Here is a 16,919-nt window from a genome sequence, read left to right as displayed (position 1 = left end):
TTCGTGCCTAAATGCCCACTGTACTGGCATTTAAAAGAAGACTGCCAGCAGCTGGTCTGTTCATGTTGGGACCCCATCAGCTGCACGTATTCAGAGAACATGTACTGCTGCTGCTCAGCTACGTTCCCTGTCACTTTCTGGGCAGAATCAGGAGATGGGGAGCGTAGCAGCTGGAGCAACAACTTTTTAGAAGAACATCACTCTGATGCATTTAAATAAATCTCATCAAGCAAAGCACTTTGCCTCTCAGTAGGCCCGAACAGATAAACACGGTGATCATTCATGTGGGCATACCAGCAAAAACAGAAGCCTTTACTTTCAATGTCAATTCTTATCAGTACTGAAGCACACAAATTTGTAACTCAAGATCCTTCAAAAATCAGGCTAAGTGAACAGCATCTATTCTTTGGCAATGCATAATGTCTATCATTGCAAATTAACACTGAGTGTCTCAAAATAAAATACATTTCCATGTGATAAGCAAACATTAACAATTCTCCAGAACATCCCATGTGTCCCCCTTGCTTTATTTTTGATACCGAGTCAGAGATGCGCCCGTAGCGGGCGCAATCTCGCTGTACGAGGCAGAGCAGCTGCATGATACGATTTACCTGTAATAAAGTTTCTGAGCTAAAAGTAATCAAATCTTTATGATGCTGGGGGGCATGAGCTGATCACTAAAAATGTCAGGATACCATCTCTTACCCATATATAGCATTTAACAACTGGCAAGGTGAACTATATTAGGTTTCTCTGCCTTCCTCTAGTAACAGCAATAGCTAGCATTTCTGGACTTGAAGGGCCAATGATCTAATTCAGTAGTCAAGTCCTGTGTTGTGAAGTGTACCATTAAACACGGCAGTAAAAATGCTACTAATTGATGTTGGAAGTTTCTTTCCTGAACTAACCAGATAAATCATTAAGATGTACTCTCTTTCTGATGATCTAATTTGATTTCCGTATTTTTGACTTAATATTTTATAATTAGTGTAAAATTATAGATACATATATATACCATTAAATACTACACAGATATTTATCTATACACCTGTCTTTAAGACCTAGTCTTGCAAAGCACTGAACATCCACAGACATTTTTAAATCCACAGAAATTACGGGTCTCAGCATTTCACAGTAGCTTCTAGCATCTAGCCAGACTGATCCTGTAGATGCAAAGGATGTTTAGTAAGCATCAGGAAAGGGCAGATAATATCAAATACAAAAGCTAAGTCTGCAAATGCTGACTATTTACTCCTGCTTTCCCTTTTGATGGTGCTAGTCAAGAAACATTTAGTTTTGCTCTGTGGTGGTCAGTTATATAGAACCTTACGTAAGTTATTTCCACATATCCTTTTGCGAGAGTTCCAGTTAACTGGTGAGAACACAAACGAAAGCTTCTCCCATCTGTGGCACACCAAATAAGCTCAGCAGGAAGAACAAGGCCAGAGAAATTTGTATATTCTGTATTCTAACATTGAACTTTTTTGTTTTCAGCTCTTCCTACTTTCATTTTCATTTCTCTCAATTAAGTATATATATCACCTTTTCTTTGTAATGATTACACTTGTAAGGCAAATCGAAATATCCTGAAAGCGCTTTCCAAACACGAGGAAAGCACAGTCTCTGCTTAAGACACAATTGTACTGTGTAGAGACAATTGGAGATGAAAGATTTGGGAAGAAGGACGATTTTCAAGAATCTCTCTGCCACTTTTCTGGAGAAATGAACTGATTTTTCCCAGAGGCAGCATACCTATCTGGGAAGGATGGATTTCAAAATCTCCTTTTTCTTTCAGCTGAATTCCTTTCAGCTCTATCATCTGTTTTTTTACATGTGACTTTGATGCAATGGCCTTTTTCTCTTCTGTTTTCTTAGCAGCACTACTGGATTCCCCTGAACAGGTACCCTGAACAGGTAACAGCTTCATCTGTCTACAGAGGTGGTCAATTTTGATTCAAACAGTAGGCTTTTAGAGCAATTATGCAGCCAAAGATGAACTCCAGACAAATAGAAAAGCATTAATATGTTGAAACTCTACTTCAACTCTATTGTTAGGGCTGAGAATGAAGCTGTGTAACCAGCAGGAAATATTCTGGAAAATTATGTATTGCCTCTTCAGAAGGTTGACTTTTAAGCACTTCTCACCTGTGCTAAACCTCCAATCTCTTTGACACAGACGTACAGCCTGAACAGGTCCAAGGGCTTCTTGCCCACAGCTGGCAGACTGGCCACAGGTGTGCCCCTCTCCTCCATGAATGTGAGGTACCGGTCTACCCACATCTTGCGTTCTGGTTCGTTTCCTAGTTCATAGACTTTTGTGATCTTCTCTCCAGTTGTGGTAGAGGAACTTGATTTCTGAATTGCAAAAAGAAAAAAAAAAGTTGGGGGAAGGGTGGGAGGGGGAGGGAAAAGAAAGTAAGAAACTCACAACATTGAAAAAGAGAAGATGTCAAACAAACTAAAGCTATCACACAACAGTCAGGAATGAAGGCTACTAGTTCAGGCACAAACAGTACATTCTGTCCATATACTGAAAATTCAGCTTTTTAATTAAAAGGGCCCAAACTCCCCATTTTCATGTTTCATTCACTGATCTGAACTTTGGATCCCAGAAGGCAAGTTTCTGATGTTGCCTCATTTCATTTTAATAACAGGTAGTTCTCACATAGTCCTTCACATCCACTTATCTTAAAGTGCTTTGCAAGCAGTGATTTGGGCAAAATAAAACAAACTTGTCCCACTCAACTTATCTTAATCCTAAAAATGAATGAAATGCACACTCTGCCTTTCTACCCAAAGAGTGGCTAGAAAACCTAAAAGTCTTCCACCAGAACAGGAAATGCAGAAGAATATCCTAAAGCATGAATTATGGCAATCTAGTACACTAGGGATTGTACTCGATTTAGAGTCATAACTGGCAATGCTTTACTGTCTGTTCATACTGCTGCTGGTCAACAGAAAGAAGATGAATGCCTACAGTACAAGGAGATTGGTGGCAATACTCGTTGTGAATTGTGAATTAGCTGCCTGAGCCAGTAATGCTCATGAGTGGCTACTACTCTCCTCTCTTGAATGAGGACAGAAGATGGTCATTTCATACAACCTGCCTAGAGAAGAGAGTGTGTATTATGACCTGGGGAAAAGCAGGATTCAGAGCAATCAGAGATGAGCCACAGGAAAACTGGAAGAGGTGGAAAGAGCAGAATACTTTAATATGTGGCAGAAGTGCAGGAGTGAAGCCCTTCTGCTGCTGCTGTTCTGGCTTTACAGCTAACAAAAGCTCATGCTACCCTGATGTCCTTTTCTTCGCAATCTAGAGATGGCAGAAAGCACTGAGGCTGCCACAGGGGCTGGAACACAGATCTTCTCACCATATCTTCTTTTTCCATCTGTGAGCTGGGCTTTGTGCCACACATGGATGGACCAGGCACTGAGGTGCCTCTGGTCAGACGATGGAGAGGGGCTGTTGGTACTGCAGGAAGACCCTCCTGCTCGCACAAGGTGAAGAGATCTGCTCAGCACTGCGAGATGGAGTGGCTCAGAATTAAACACAAGAGAGAAAGATTGATATGAAGCTTTGGGAAAGGAGCCAAACACATGAAGGGAAACATACGCTTTCTATCTATGTAGCAAAATCCTAATCTTGGTTGTTGATTGCAGTAGACACTTCAAAATCATCTAGTCAATCACTCTTTCCCTTCCTTGCGTCCCTTACTTTGAACAGGAGACATATCTACTCTGAAGTAATCAGTACCTTATTTCTAGTTGAACACTTCTCAACAAGACCCTGGACGTACCTCACGGGTGCTACAGAGCCACCCACTTGTCCTCGTCCCCACACAGCACTGGTGAGGGCTGGCGCTTGACACCATGAAAGATGTGGTGTGGCAGCATCCAACTGCCAAGGACTCTAAAAGCACTGCCACCATTCATCTTGCACATTAGCCTGGAAAATATGACAGGCTCTGTATCTCTCTCCAGCTGAAACTTGGCAATACTGGAGGAGAGCCAGGAGAAAAGAAACACGAAGCCAGGAGGGGGTGACCCAGCAGTTCCATGAGCCATTGCTGTTCTTTCCAGTGAATGGATATTCCTTTTAATTAAATAAATAGCCTCCTGTAAGGTTTTCTGCCTCCTTTGCTGTAGTCCTTCCTACAGAGAGACACTACTACCTTCTTCACTTAGAAATAAGACACACTCCTGAATCAGATTCAGTTGTGTTATAGATCCTGTGATGCCAGAGTCGAGGCTGAACTCTAATTCTACAGGGCTGGCAGGAAAGTGTTCTGACATGAGTCCTGCAGATTTTGATTATGCAATGGAAACACAAACTGACTCTGTAATGGCAAACACTTTACTCAAAGCATCACTTGCTATGTATTTGGGTGTTTCAGTAAATCACTATAACTCTTTTCAACAAATATACTTTGTCAAGGATTTATTTGGTGGTGGGTGGGAAGTGGGCAGTAGGCAAGTCCTATTGCTACTAATTTGATTTCGTAATGAAAACACGATCACAGACTTGAACAGCAGAATAAACTGATGCTACTCCTCTACCAACTGCAGCAATAACAAAGTTACTCTACTGTTCATCAGCATTAGCATTAATTTTAATCTTACATCTAAGATGCTACAGGACTCCTATACAAGTCAAGGTGGGAAATTTCAGCTTTTACCCAGCAAATTTTGTATGGCCTTTTATTTTAACATACGAGGCAACAAAGAAGTTTCTATTTCACTTTTATGGTAGTTCACTATTAAGAATGTTCAGGTTTCCCAGTTTTACATTTTATTTTTCTATGCACTAAGATTCTCTCTTTCAAATCAGATTCAGAGCAGAATGGAGACCAGTTAAGAATTTTTCATTCTGGGTTCTTCCACTGTATGTCTCAAATAATGTTGCTTTTCAGCAATGTGGCAGCAGGCTCTAAAATGACAGTATAATCTGAAAACTTTTCACAGCTTACAGAAGGTAAGAAGTGTTTCTTACTGTGTGAGCTTTCAGGTTGTCAGGCTTTGTAAAATGGGTGCAATTTTCTTCTAAAATGAAATGTTAACTTTAGAAGAATGCACTGGAGGGAAAAATGCTATTCCTCAAGAGTAAAGATCTTTTTCTCTTCTCTATTTTTTATAAATGTAAACATATAAAAATGACAGATGTGTGCAAGCTAGTCTACACACAAACAAACTCTGGATCCACATGGGCACATTCAGCTGGAAGACTAAATTTGCCTATAGGTCAATGTTAACCCCTGGAAAATAGAGGTTTATTACAAGCTGATACCATTAACTGATTGTTAGCTCAAGTGAGGGCATAGCAGGCAATGCTGGAAGAACACAGATCATGAACATTTATTTTGTAAAGTTTGTTGATTATTTAGGTGATAAAAGAATGCTGGTGCAATCCCGTAGCACACACCTTCACTGACTTGGTGGTATCCTATTCTGCCCTCAGTTCCCAGTCATTCTACAGATACGGCTGGCTATGTTTAAATCGGTGATTAAAACCACTACCAACAAAGAATGTGGATACCAAAGCCAATTCCTCTATTAAATTTCCCTCAGCTCATACTTTATTTTCAATACCTATCCCCTACTGAAGTTGTATAGCTCTAATACAGACCCTTGCGTGATGGGGCTACATAATCCTTGTGTTGGAGTGACCCTGCATAGTGCAGACCCACTTTCAAATTATCTGTTAAAGGATTTGAAGATTCTCAGACTGTCAGGGATGAACACTACATGTAAAATTAGCAGAGCAGAAATGTCCTTTTACCTATACACCTTAAGAGCCCTCACAACATAACACAAAACAGTTCCTTCTTTACATTTTGTTATGGCTCAGTTCCATTCAGAACTGCTGAAAGAGAGGATCCGCTTGGTAGGATCACAGGGACGTTGTGAGTCCATTCACCCTTGCTTTTATCCTCTGCTGGAATGGAGAAGTTGTAGCCCAAGAAGCAGCTCTGGGATTTAACGAACAAATTTGGCCTGTTTTCAAGTGTAACAAAGTGCCTGCAATCAATCTTCCAGTCTATGTCAGGCTGCTGTTGAAGTCGATGAAGTTATCCAATACACTGGCCTTCATAGGTAAGGAGAGATCAGCTAATTTACAGCACTCGTTTTTCCATCATTCCAAAGCTCTGTATTTATCCCTACCAAGAACCTAGCTGAAGCTAAAGATGTAGCAGCACTTGAAGGGAAGGGCATTCAGAAGAGAAGCTTTTACACTGAAACCACAACATTTCTCCATTCACTTTTCCCAGCACTGTACTCTGCCATATTTGTGAGGGAAGAAATCTCTGCATATCTTCACAATGGCTCTAGGATACGTTGTGCAGTTTTTACAGTGAGCTCAGGAATGCATTGCAGAAGGACTTGATGGGTCAGACAGCCTATGCAATAGCTCTCTTGCTTTCCTCCGGAAAACCTACCTAAAAACGCCATTACAAAGAAAACAAATCCCGTTTTTGGTACTACCCTCTTAGAAACACTGTTAAGAATGAGACTTTGTGGGAACAAGTAACACCAGCTGCCTTCTGAGACCCAAAGTTGCTGCCAAATAAACATCAAAACATTGAGGTGGTGCATTTCATGCCACGCTGCCCCTCTGCTCAGGGCATTCACATCTGGCTTTTGGATGGGTAGACCTTTGTTACTCCAATTGGCCTTCCTCTGTTTTTAAGACATATTCTGTAACATATCACTTTGTGAAAACTGAATTGTTATCAAAGAATTGTTGCTATTTTAAGTGAACATCAACATTGGAAAAAAAACACACTTTATATTTCTCAAAAAACATTGCAGTATTTTTCTAAAGAGAAACTATTATCATTATTATTTTTAGCAGAAAGAAAATAATAGAACAACATACATTTTCCTATTAAAAAACGCAAAAAGCAAAAATGGCCAAGTAGACATTTGCTTCCCATAGGCCATATAGTCTTATGTCAACATTCTCTTTTCTATATATGTCTATATATGCACATAGATTGTTCCATGTGCATATATATATATATATATATATGACATTTATTTTTTTAGTTCCATGCATATCTCTCAGGTTTTTCTTGTACGAGAATGACTAAACATTATTCACCTAAAAATAGTTTTCTAAGAACATACACACACCAGTTTTATTCTACCCACAATCTGGGTTATTTCTAAATAATTGAAAGAAGCAAATCAGAAATAATTTTGTTTTAGATCATATCCTGAGAACCTAATACATGTATTTCCACATACACAATTCAAAATATAAAATGTTTTGAAAATATACATGGCAGCTTTTTTGTGGTGCTAAGTCTACAATTCAAACTTTCACGTATCTTTTTTTTCCCCCCATTTCCTCCCTTCCCTCCTCCCAGCCCCAAATAACACTAGCAAAGACAAATGCAGCAACCAGAGTGAAGACAGTTGTGTGAAGGAGTTTGGGCCCAGGAACAGAAATGGATTTGTCCTTAACAACACAGTCCGCATGCTTGGAAGCTGATGCATTAACAGGATGTTTTCTTCACAACAACTGCTGTATTACCAGACAGCACACTTGCATGATGCACGCAATTTTACTCTTTCTTATTTCAAAGTACCGTTGGGACAAATTTTGCCCTTGGATAAGCATGCTCGGGCCCCACTGAAGCCAGGCAGTGGAACTTACAGTCATGTGTCCGAGAGCAGAATTTGTACCCAGTGTTATAAAGAAAGAAAACTGTTTAGTGGATAAATAATGAAGAAAAGGAATTTATAAAACAAACAAGCAAGCATTAAAATATAATTAATTACAAAAAAATAAACAAAAACCAAAAAAAACAGAGCCACTTACAGGGCTTGATGGAGTCTTTGGCCAGCCTGGGCTGCTAATGCTATCACTTTCATCTCCATGAAATGAGGAGATGCTAGCAGAGCTTGGGGACATTGGGGAAGGGACTGGCAGGTTGCCTGGGGTTGGGGGCTGAGAAATACCCTGAGAGCTGTAGCTATCCTGTGGTAGAGGAATAAAAAAAAAATAATATGACAAAGGCAGGGCAAACTTTATTAAAAACAAAAAAAAATACATCCAGTTTAACAGACTGACCAATTTTTTATATATAAAATATATATAAACAGAGAGACACATACAGAAAACACACACATATATAAATATATTTATATATATATATAAAGTATTAAAACAACATTCTTAATTAGTATAATTTGGAAAGTTTGCTGGATGCTTGGCTAAAGTCACTAAGCCACCATGCTTATTTCAAGCTCACATGGAATGCTAAGCATGGGTTTCCCCTTATGAAAGAAAGAAAAAAAACACAAGCTGTTCACCTTATTTTATCAAATAAGGCAGGAAAGCAAAATATTAAAGTATGTTGCTGCTGCTGAGGCGGCCAAAACAGGAAGCTATAACTGAAGGCAGAGAAAAATGGCTGCAAGGATTAAAACCAGGCAAGACCCTTCTTCCCCACCCACCTGGCACAGCCGAATCCCCACGCAACTTTTGGCTTGGGATGCTTTGCCCCCGCAAGTTAAAATGCCGTAAGAACTAGTAACTTTCAGATCCACACAATGAAGTGAAAAAAAAAATTAAAAAAAATAAAAAAAAAAGAAACAAACAAAGAGATTGCACGTGAATGGAAAGGCATGCAGGAGAGAACAGAAGTGGGTAGGCCAAAACCAGAAGATGGAGACAACACAGCAGACTCCTGCGGGCTGAACCAACACCACGTGCGGAGGTGGTAAATACCTTTGACTTGCTCTCGGGTTGAGGGGCTCCTTCTTCTTTGCCATCTGCTTTGAGAGGAAGGGGTAGTTTGGACTCACCGGGTGTCATCATATCTGCAAGACCCATAGGTGCTAATCGAAAACAGGAGAAACAGTTAAGCATGACTGTGCTTGGCTCGGTAGGAAAAAAACGCTTCCTGCTGCCAGCCTGTGGCCACACGTGAAGCAGAGGTTATCCCACCTCCGTCCTCTTATCCTAGCATCCGGAAACCTGCACACCTCTTCAGTGGGAGTGAGGAAATAAAAGGAAAGCAAGGAAATAAAAGAAAAAAGAACAAAGGGAGAATGCAAGCACCATACAACAACGATAAAAAACACTTTACGGAGGAAAATTTGTTTCTCATGGCGCTGCTGGTCTGCAGCTACCCAAGGACAGTTTACCAGTACAGTTTACCAGACCAGCAGACTACCTCAGTCACTCCTGCACTTTCCCTTTAGCAACAGACTAACGGAGACAAAAATGACGTAGATTTTACTTTCTATTTTGAGTCCGAGAAAAAGGCTGGACTTCCCAATGGCGCTTCTGCATTAAGACAGGCGTCCAGCAGGTAATTGCTGCCCTGACTATCTTCAGGACGAGTTGCTCAGCCTTGTGAGCTTTAACTACAGAATTACAAGCTGCAAACTCTGCTCTGAGAAACAGCAGTCAACTTTCCCCCTCCTGCCAAAATGAGGTGGGACTATAATGAACGCACAAATGTCTTTCCCTGATAATGGCACACAGTTGCTTCCCAGGGGTGTGAGGAGTTTAAGTTTTTTTTTTTATATATATTTGAAGATGTGAGTGCTAAGTATAGTATTATTGCTGCAGAGCTGCTGGGTTCCTGGATTTCTAGAAAGATGCAAGAAGAAACATTCAGATAAATACAGAGAAAATACTGGGCAGAGCAGATGCTAGGAGGTGCCATGACACTGAATCAATGCAAATAACCAAAGAACAACAGCAAGACACCAGGCGATTCTTTTCCTGCAGAAAACCATGTGCACAGCATTTATGAAAGGCTGGATTATCTTCCCTCCCTCTCCCTCTTTTTTCTCCCCCTCATGTCCTGCTTTCAAAGAAGGATCTGAGATAAGAAAAACATAGGCTAGGATAACCTATAAAGAAAGGAAAAAGGAAAAAATACATATCCCAAGCTCACAAATTTTAAGAATCAGCAAAGCATCGTTGCTTAAAAAAAATAAAAAAGGGGAAAAAAATAAGAATGTGATCATTACCAGACCTAGTGTGCCTCTGCAAAATGACAATGCTGGCTCACACTAGGCAGCAGGCACACTGCGTAGCAAGCCAAAGAGAGGAGGGGGAAAAGAAGCTTTAAAAATGCTTCACAGATTGCCCACTACAAAATGATTATTGCACATATTCATGTATTACTATGTTTTAGAAAATAATTAGTTTTAATTACAGCAGTGAGAGCATGAGCAGGACTCTGGCGAATACGCTGGCAAGCTTTGCAGTGCTAATTTGCTAATATCTTTAGCATCACTGCAGGTTGAGACTATGGGTCTGCCAAAAAAACCTACCCAGCCATGTGCCATGTGAGTTTACAACTGTATGCTCAATATTCAGCTTTGAACTGCTGGTGTTTTTCATGGGCACATTTTCTTGTTTTTTCAAAGCACATTTGTAGCCCAATCAAGCCCTTAAAGTCATCACAACACATAAATCATAATTGAGCTTAAAAAAAAAAATTTACTTGCAATACTTAAGACTTCAAGAATTGAACAAAAAGCCTTTTTCAAGAGATGCAGCTGCAGAGAAAATCTATTGGGATCAGCTAAAAATGCTGTTATTTTTATGTATGTGTGTGAAACCTCAACAAAACAGCCAAGCAATATTATACTGGGAAGCCAGCATCCACTACGCATGTGATTTGTATGCATTTTGCCCTTACACTGTTTGGAGAGTTGGGGCAGCTTGTGACCATTATGGAGTGAAGAATGGCAGCCTAACACATTTTAGTTTTGAATTCTTCAGTTTAAAAAAAAGTTACTTTTCTTTCAGAGATTTTTTTTTAAATGTACATAGCAAAATGGTCAAATGTATGCCACAGTCTGGTTTCAAACTGGGATGCAAAACTGTTATACAAAATCCATTTTAACACATATCATGCTGTGAAAGTGCTAAAAAGACATCTTAGTTTTAGTTAAAAGCAAGCCAAAAATGACCCTTCTCCTCTCAAGCTATTTTGGAGAGGTCAAACAAAGTAAAGTTAACGACACTTCTTCACCAGCGTTCTGCATGGCTAAATCCTCTGTTGATCTCTCACTGTTATCTAGGTTGGCACACTGTATTTCTATTGTGAAAGAATAGCATAATTCTGCCCATTCCTGGTAGTCCTGTTTCCATCAGAGCTCCTTTATAAAATCTCTTCCAGAGAGGTTTCAATTAACATCTCATGTAAAGGGCGAGGGACTCTGGTCTGCAATGAACCACATATTCTGGCTATATTATTCAGGTTTGGGAATGTAAAAACACCAATTCATTTTGTGTACTGCATATTTCTTGTTTTGTGGTATTTGCATATATAATTTTGTCTCTATCAGGAGTTGGAGACAATTACGCAGAAATTAATATGGCTTCACAAATCTGTTCCACTTTCTGTTCTAAATTATTTTCTTCATCTACATCACTTTCTGTTCTAAAGAGGAGAACTGCAAGGGTTTTACTAGCAAACTGTAAGGTCTCCCTATAGCTTTTACCTAACATGTTTCCACAGCTACTTTTCCATCCACTGCTGAAATGCTGTTTCATAACTTCTTGCAAACGTATTCTCCAGTGATTTGCAAACAGACACTCCTTCACTTTTTAGCGAAGCAGTACAGCAAGAACATTGTTTTGACCCTTTCTGAGCAGTGAAATATTGTTATTGTCACGAAAGTGCTAAATTAAGACACGCTCTCTTTCTACATAGGTACTAATAATTCTGCGTGTGAAGTACAGACTGAAAGATAAAACATTTTAGAGAAGAGGATAACACGGAAATTTTGACTTAAAAAGTGCTGTAGCATACTGTGAATAGGTCTCAAGTACTAGCCTCTGGCTTATTAGAAGAATTTAAGAGCTAGAATGGTTTCAAAAAGCAAGTATGGGTCAAGGTCCTGAATTAACTATTCTACGCTGAATTTAATGTACTCAAAGGCTTATATTGACAAGAGTGAAACTGCAGCAAAGTATTCTTTTTTGCTAAAGGCTGCACTATCAGTCCCAGAAGATGATGAAATACTGTAAGAGCAGCAATACACAAACATTGTTTTTCTCTTTATTGCTAGCGCAATAACAAATCACGCTCTACAAAACAGAATATTACATCCTTTGTAAGACATTTCTCCCTCCCTCCTGCCCCTAGCACTCTCCCTCCAAAAAAAAAAAACAAAAAAAAGAAACAAAGAAAAAGCAGAGAATTTATGACTCATATGGAGCTGGCAAAAGAATCCCCACTGCTTTTACACCCCCCCCAAAAAAAACACAACAGAGCAGGGACAACAGCAGAACAGCATTGCCTAACATCCTGCCATAACTGACCATTCCCCTGTGGGTAGAAGCACAGCCGAGGAGGCTCGGGCTCCTTGTTGTGAAATGGGTGTGCAGGCGGCCAAGGATGTCAGCGCCACCCCTCCTTTCTGCCTACCAACCCTCTGGACTGTGGGATGACAAGTGCATGAGTTTTGGGATGTGGGTACGTGTACTGTAAGAGCTGGCTTGGCTTACAGTTACGCGGTGACCACCAAATTATGGTCGTTGCCTGTATGGGCTACAGGTGATGTGATATTTAACCTGCTACCAACTACTAGTGTCCTCTGAAAACTGTGTTTAAATGTGCATTATAGAATAGCTCATGTGGAGGTACGTGTCAGGGAAAAAAAAAAAAAAAAAAAAAGGAAAATAAATGGAGTTCTTCATTCTTCTGAAAAATGAAAACCAACCGAGCCGCAAAACAGAGAAAAACAATTTAGATTTCTAAAAAATGCTTCACATTTATAAATATAATTGCTGTTTCTATCAGGGGTTCAGCCAAATAAACACAAAGTCAAAAATACATTTAATATAAAAATGTAAACGTTGTATCTGTTTTTAAGAGTGTCCTTTTAATTCCTTTACTTTTTTTTAGAGCTTCATGTTTTAAGTATTCCAATGTTCAAAATTTACTGGGAATAGCAAAACCCAGAAAAATGAAAGGTATGGGTACAACAGAGGTATGGGCAGTATGAATGCCCTTCCATTGTTTTGTTCACCCCCAAGGGCAGTAGAAGAGGTTTTGGATGCCACTCTCTGTGCAAGTACAATATTGAAAGCTATGAGATACAAACTCCATATTACTTCTTTTTAAAGCTAATTTTTGCAAGAATTGCCAAGGTAAGCAGCGTGAACTTGTTATTTCATTGATGTTGGTTTTGTAAGTTTTCTTTTATTATATTTTTAAAGCCCAAATTAAAAAAAACGGAGGGGAAAAATATATAAATTATGTATGAGAATGTGAACCTCTGTATAACAAGAGGACAGTGGAGTTTATACCATTTCTCTGTATGGCAGCTTGTTCCATAATTGTGGGAGGATTCTGGCACTTGTTCTTGAAGCTTTTGGTATTGTTATGGATGGGATACTCTATCAGAAGGATCCGTCTGCTTTAACCTCATAATTTCTGTGTTCCTAAACTGCTCTACATCATCTAAAGCTGGTGATGTGTTCTTTGATCCGCAGTCACTGCGGAAATACCAGGATGTTAAACTGCACCATGATATTCCTTTTGATAATGATATTAATTAAATAATAATAATAAAATAAGGTCAACTGGTAATGAGAAGTTATAAATACTAATAAAAACAGGTGGCAAAAAGTGTTATACTCAGCTGTACTGAAGCTCTACAACCACGTAAATTCCAAACAGCATCTGCAATCTTCCTGTGTTTTACAGAGCAAAACCTAAAACTGACTGCATTTGATTACAACAAATAAACCAAAACCTACCTTCCATCCCCAAAACAGGCAACGGAATTGCACTCTCAAACCCCAGAAAACCAAGAAATGAACTTCTCCGTGTTGCTTACCTTATTTTTTCATTGGCCTGTTACTGAAACAACAGTTGTTCATGCTCAGTGCATGTCAGAAAGGTAACCCTCTCACTTGACTCCACCTGCAGCTACTCAGTTGCTTTTTTTGGCCCTACACACTGACTGAACCCTGTTTTTCCTCGCTGTTGTGGCTTTAAACTAGTGGGAAAAAGAGCCAGATAGCGGCGTTGGTCTTTGTGTCACAGATAATGCCGCTTTCGGCCTGTAAGCAGGCACCATCTGCATGTTCTCCATCTCATCAAATGCAGTGCATGGGCAAGAGCGGAGCCTGCAGTGCTCCCCCGGCTCAAGACAATATCATTTTAAGTCCTGTATTGACACTTGTCTTAAGCTCAGCCCTTCATTTCTTTGACCCAAGCAGAATGACGTGTCAGCATATGGGCAATGGCAGCGTTCCCACCGCATGTGCCCCCAGCAGTGTATCCACGCCTCATTTTCTCTTTTTTCCCCTCTGCACCGCCACGCTCTGTGCTGTTGGAGGCCAGCCGTGTAAAGCAATAGAGAGCAATCTAGATGCGTGTCTGCTCACACACAGAGGAGAAGAGGTGCACTGAACTCCTCCGGTTCATCTCATACTTACTTTCTATTGGGTAATCTTTGAATTAATAAAACTGGAACAAAAGAAAACCTCACAAATGCACTGGCAGAAAAAAAAACCCTGATAAATGTTTAAATTATTAAAAATCCAATATTTCAGAATGCATAACACAATAAAAAGAGTATGACTACCCCATACAAAAGACTGCTAGGATAAATGGCCTTGCATTGAACAGATTTCCACTGTATGAAATAACGAATGGCTGAATTATCTGAACAAAAAAACCTCTGTGAATCTTCCTTTAAACTGGTTATTCCTTAGGAATACATAAATCTTCTTAGGCAAGGCACTCTGCCATCTGTTTGCTGTTGGTTATTTTTGCAGCTCTGGGGGCCAAAGGAAAAGGGGGAAAAATTACTTCTGCTAATAGCAAAACAGAATTTATAGCACAGTTTCAATGCTCAGAAGTAATTTTATTTCAGCAAGCCAGACAAAACACATAACTACACAAACAAAACATAATATTACCTGGGACAGCTCTGGTGGGGGAAAAGCAAGCTATTATCTAATGGTCTTTTCAATAGCTTTTCCCTCTTCATCCAGATAGTACAAGTGTGCTGTCTGGACTAACCAATGGCTTTCAAGAAAGACTGAAAAAAGCCCTTTTGGTCGTTTTTTTTTCTTTTTTTTTAAGTTTAAAAAAAAAAAAGCTTGCTGATTAACAGATTCTATTCAGTTTCTTTTGCTAACAAAGATGTAACATATTCTCAAAAAATAAGACACCCTTAAGTATCTTGGGAGCTCCTAAACACAGGAAAGAAGCCCTCTGGACATACTAGACACTACAATTTCACATGGGCCATTTTCTGCCTAAGAAGCAGAGGCATATGAATTTGTGAGGAAGGAAAGGCAGGGAAGGAGGCAAAGGATGAAGGAATGGAACAGGCTACATGGTGCAGAGAGGAAGATACTGAAACACAGGCTCTTGGTAATACACAACTTAAGCAACAAGGTATCTGTAAAGAAATAAACCAAGTAGAAGCACATACAACTAAGAAATCAAATCACCTTAGCATAGCTCTTCAGCTTTCAAAAATACTTAAAAAAACTAATTTTCAAAAAAGGCTAATGTAATCAGTAAAGCATGCACCGAAACTCCATGACTGGAAGATCCACCTTAGGGTTACTGAAACTCCATCCGAACCCTCCCTCATCAAAGAATTGGTCTTTACTGAAGTATCATCTCAATAGGAGATAATTGTTAGGATGTGAAGCTGAATAAGGACGATGAAGCATATTTGCACAGCAGTATATTCACCTGTCTTCGAAGATGCACACAAATCTGTAAATAATTCTGAATTCACAAGTCACAATATGAAAGATAAATCCAACATCTACGTTAAATATGCTTTGTTTGCAGAAGGAAACTATGATTAAATTTCATATACTGATATTTAAATAAGTAAGTGAAGAAACTCTATAGATGGTTATATGAATTTTGGAAACAGAAAATAAGGCCTATATTTTCAGAACAGAGCAATTATTTTAAGTGCCCAACTTACAGCATCTTCAAGTCAGAGCAGGTGCACATCTCTGTTTTTAAAAAACAGCACCACATTAAATAACTCAAATTGCAATCTTAGGAAGCAAGACACTGAAAAGCAACAGCAGCCTCTTCAGAGATGAGGCTTTTCTCCTTCCCCCTCTTGCAGACACACACACACAAATATACATAATACTTGCTAGTCAACACCTACGTCAAACTGGGTCCGAGTGTTGCTATAACTTTCAAAACATTGTACTCATCTACATGCTGTGCGAAAGGACTTCATGAAAAATGCATGAGTTACTGTACAAAAAAACGCAAATACCTTAGCCTAGTTTCCAATCACTCCAAACTACCCCAGTAGGGGTGAATCGAATGAAGAAGGCTATCCTCTGCCATCAGCTCAGGGCTGGTACCTTTAAACAAGTTTTTGGAGGAAGGCCACTCCTGCAACGCTACCCACCATTACCTGTGGAACTGTTCACCATGTTAGGTGCCATGCTGTATGGAGGAGCCTGCGGGTTCATCAAGCCAGAGCTGTTGTTCATCGGCTGCGTGTAGGGGGAGCTGGATCCCATAATACCGCTTTGATTCATGGCAGGAAAATTGCCTTGCCTACGAGAAGAAAAAGCACACACACACGGTCTCATTACGTACCTCATCGCTGAAGATACTGTGGTTTGTCACAGAATACATCTCCTATTGTTTGCAAATAGCTAAGGAGAAGGCACGCAATTAGTTCATTTTACCTACATGGGGAGCTATTAGTCTTGAATTAGTCACTGTATATCTGAGACAGAATTGGACTGAACATAAATTTCAAGAAATGTATATGGTGTTTTTATATGTCACAACCTATCAGCACAAAAATACAGCTCATATTATTTACCCTAGACAGCAACGTGATCAGGAGTCAAAATTAGAACCTAGGTTTGGTATATAAAAATTTCAGAGTGAATGAAAGTTTTGACCATTTAACAGAAATCCTTG

At 39.6% G+C, this 16,919-nt stretch overlaps 1 protein-coding gene across 7 annotated transcripts in view; it reads right to left on the bottom strand.

The window, feature by feature from the left end:
- The window catches only part of ARID1B (AT-rich interaction domain 1B), a 320,528-nt gene that overhangs the window by 25,737 nt on the left and 277,872 nt on the right, over positions 1-16,919 (bottom strand). For 5 of the 7 annotated variants that reach the window (XM_068677171.1, XM_068677169.1, XM_068677172.1 and 2 more), the window contains 4 exons: positions 16,399-16,544; positions 8,735-8,844; positions 7,823-7,981; positions 2,146-2,355 (listed from right to left, as the gene is read on the bottom strand). In XM_068677171.1, the coding sequence (XP_068533272.1) occupies positions 2,146-2,355; positions 7,823-7,981; positions 8,735-8,844; positions 16,399-16,544 (625 nt within the window). The remainder of the gene's footprint in view (positions 1-2,145; positions 2,356-7,822; positions 7,982-8,734; positions 8,845-16,398; positions 16,545-16,919) is intronic. The other 2 variants (XM_068677174.1, XM_068677175.1) reach the window with 1 other exon arrangement.

This window comes from Anas acuta, chromosome 3 (assembly GCF_963932015.1).
Source record: "Anas acuta chromosome 3, bAnaAcu1.1, whole genome shotgun sequence".
Classification (NCBI taxonomy): domain Eukaryota; kingdom Metazoa; phylum Chordata; class Aves; order Anseriformes; family Anatidae; genus Anas; species Anas acuta.
This window is presented reverse-complemented; position numbering and strand designations above follow the sequence as displayed.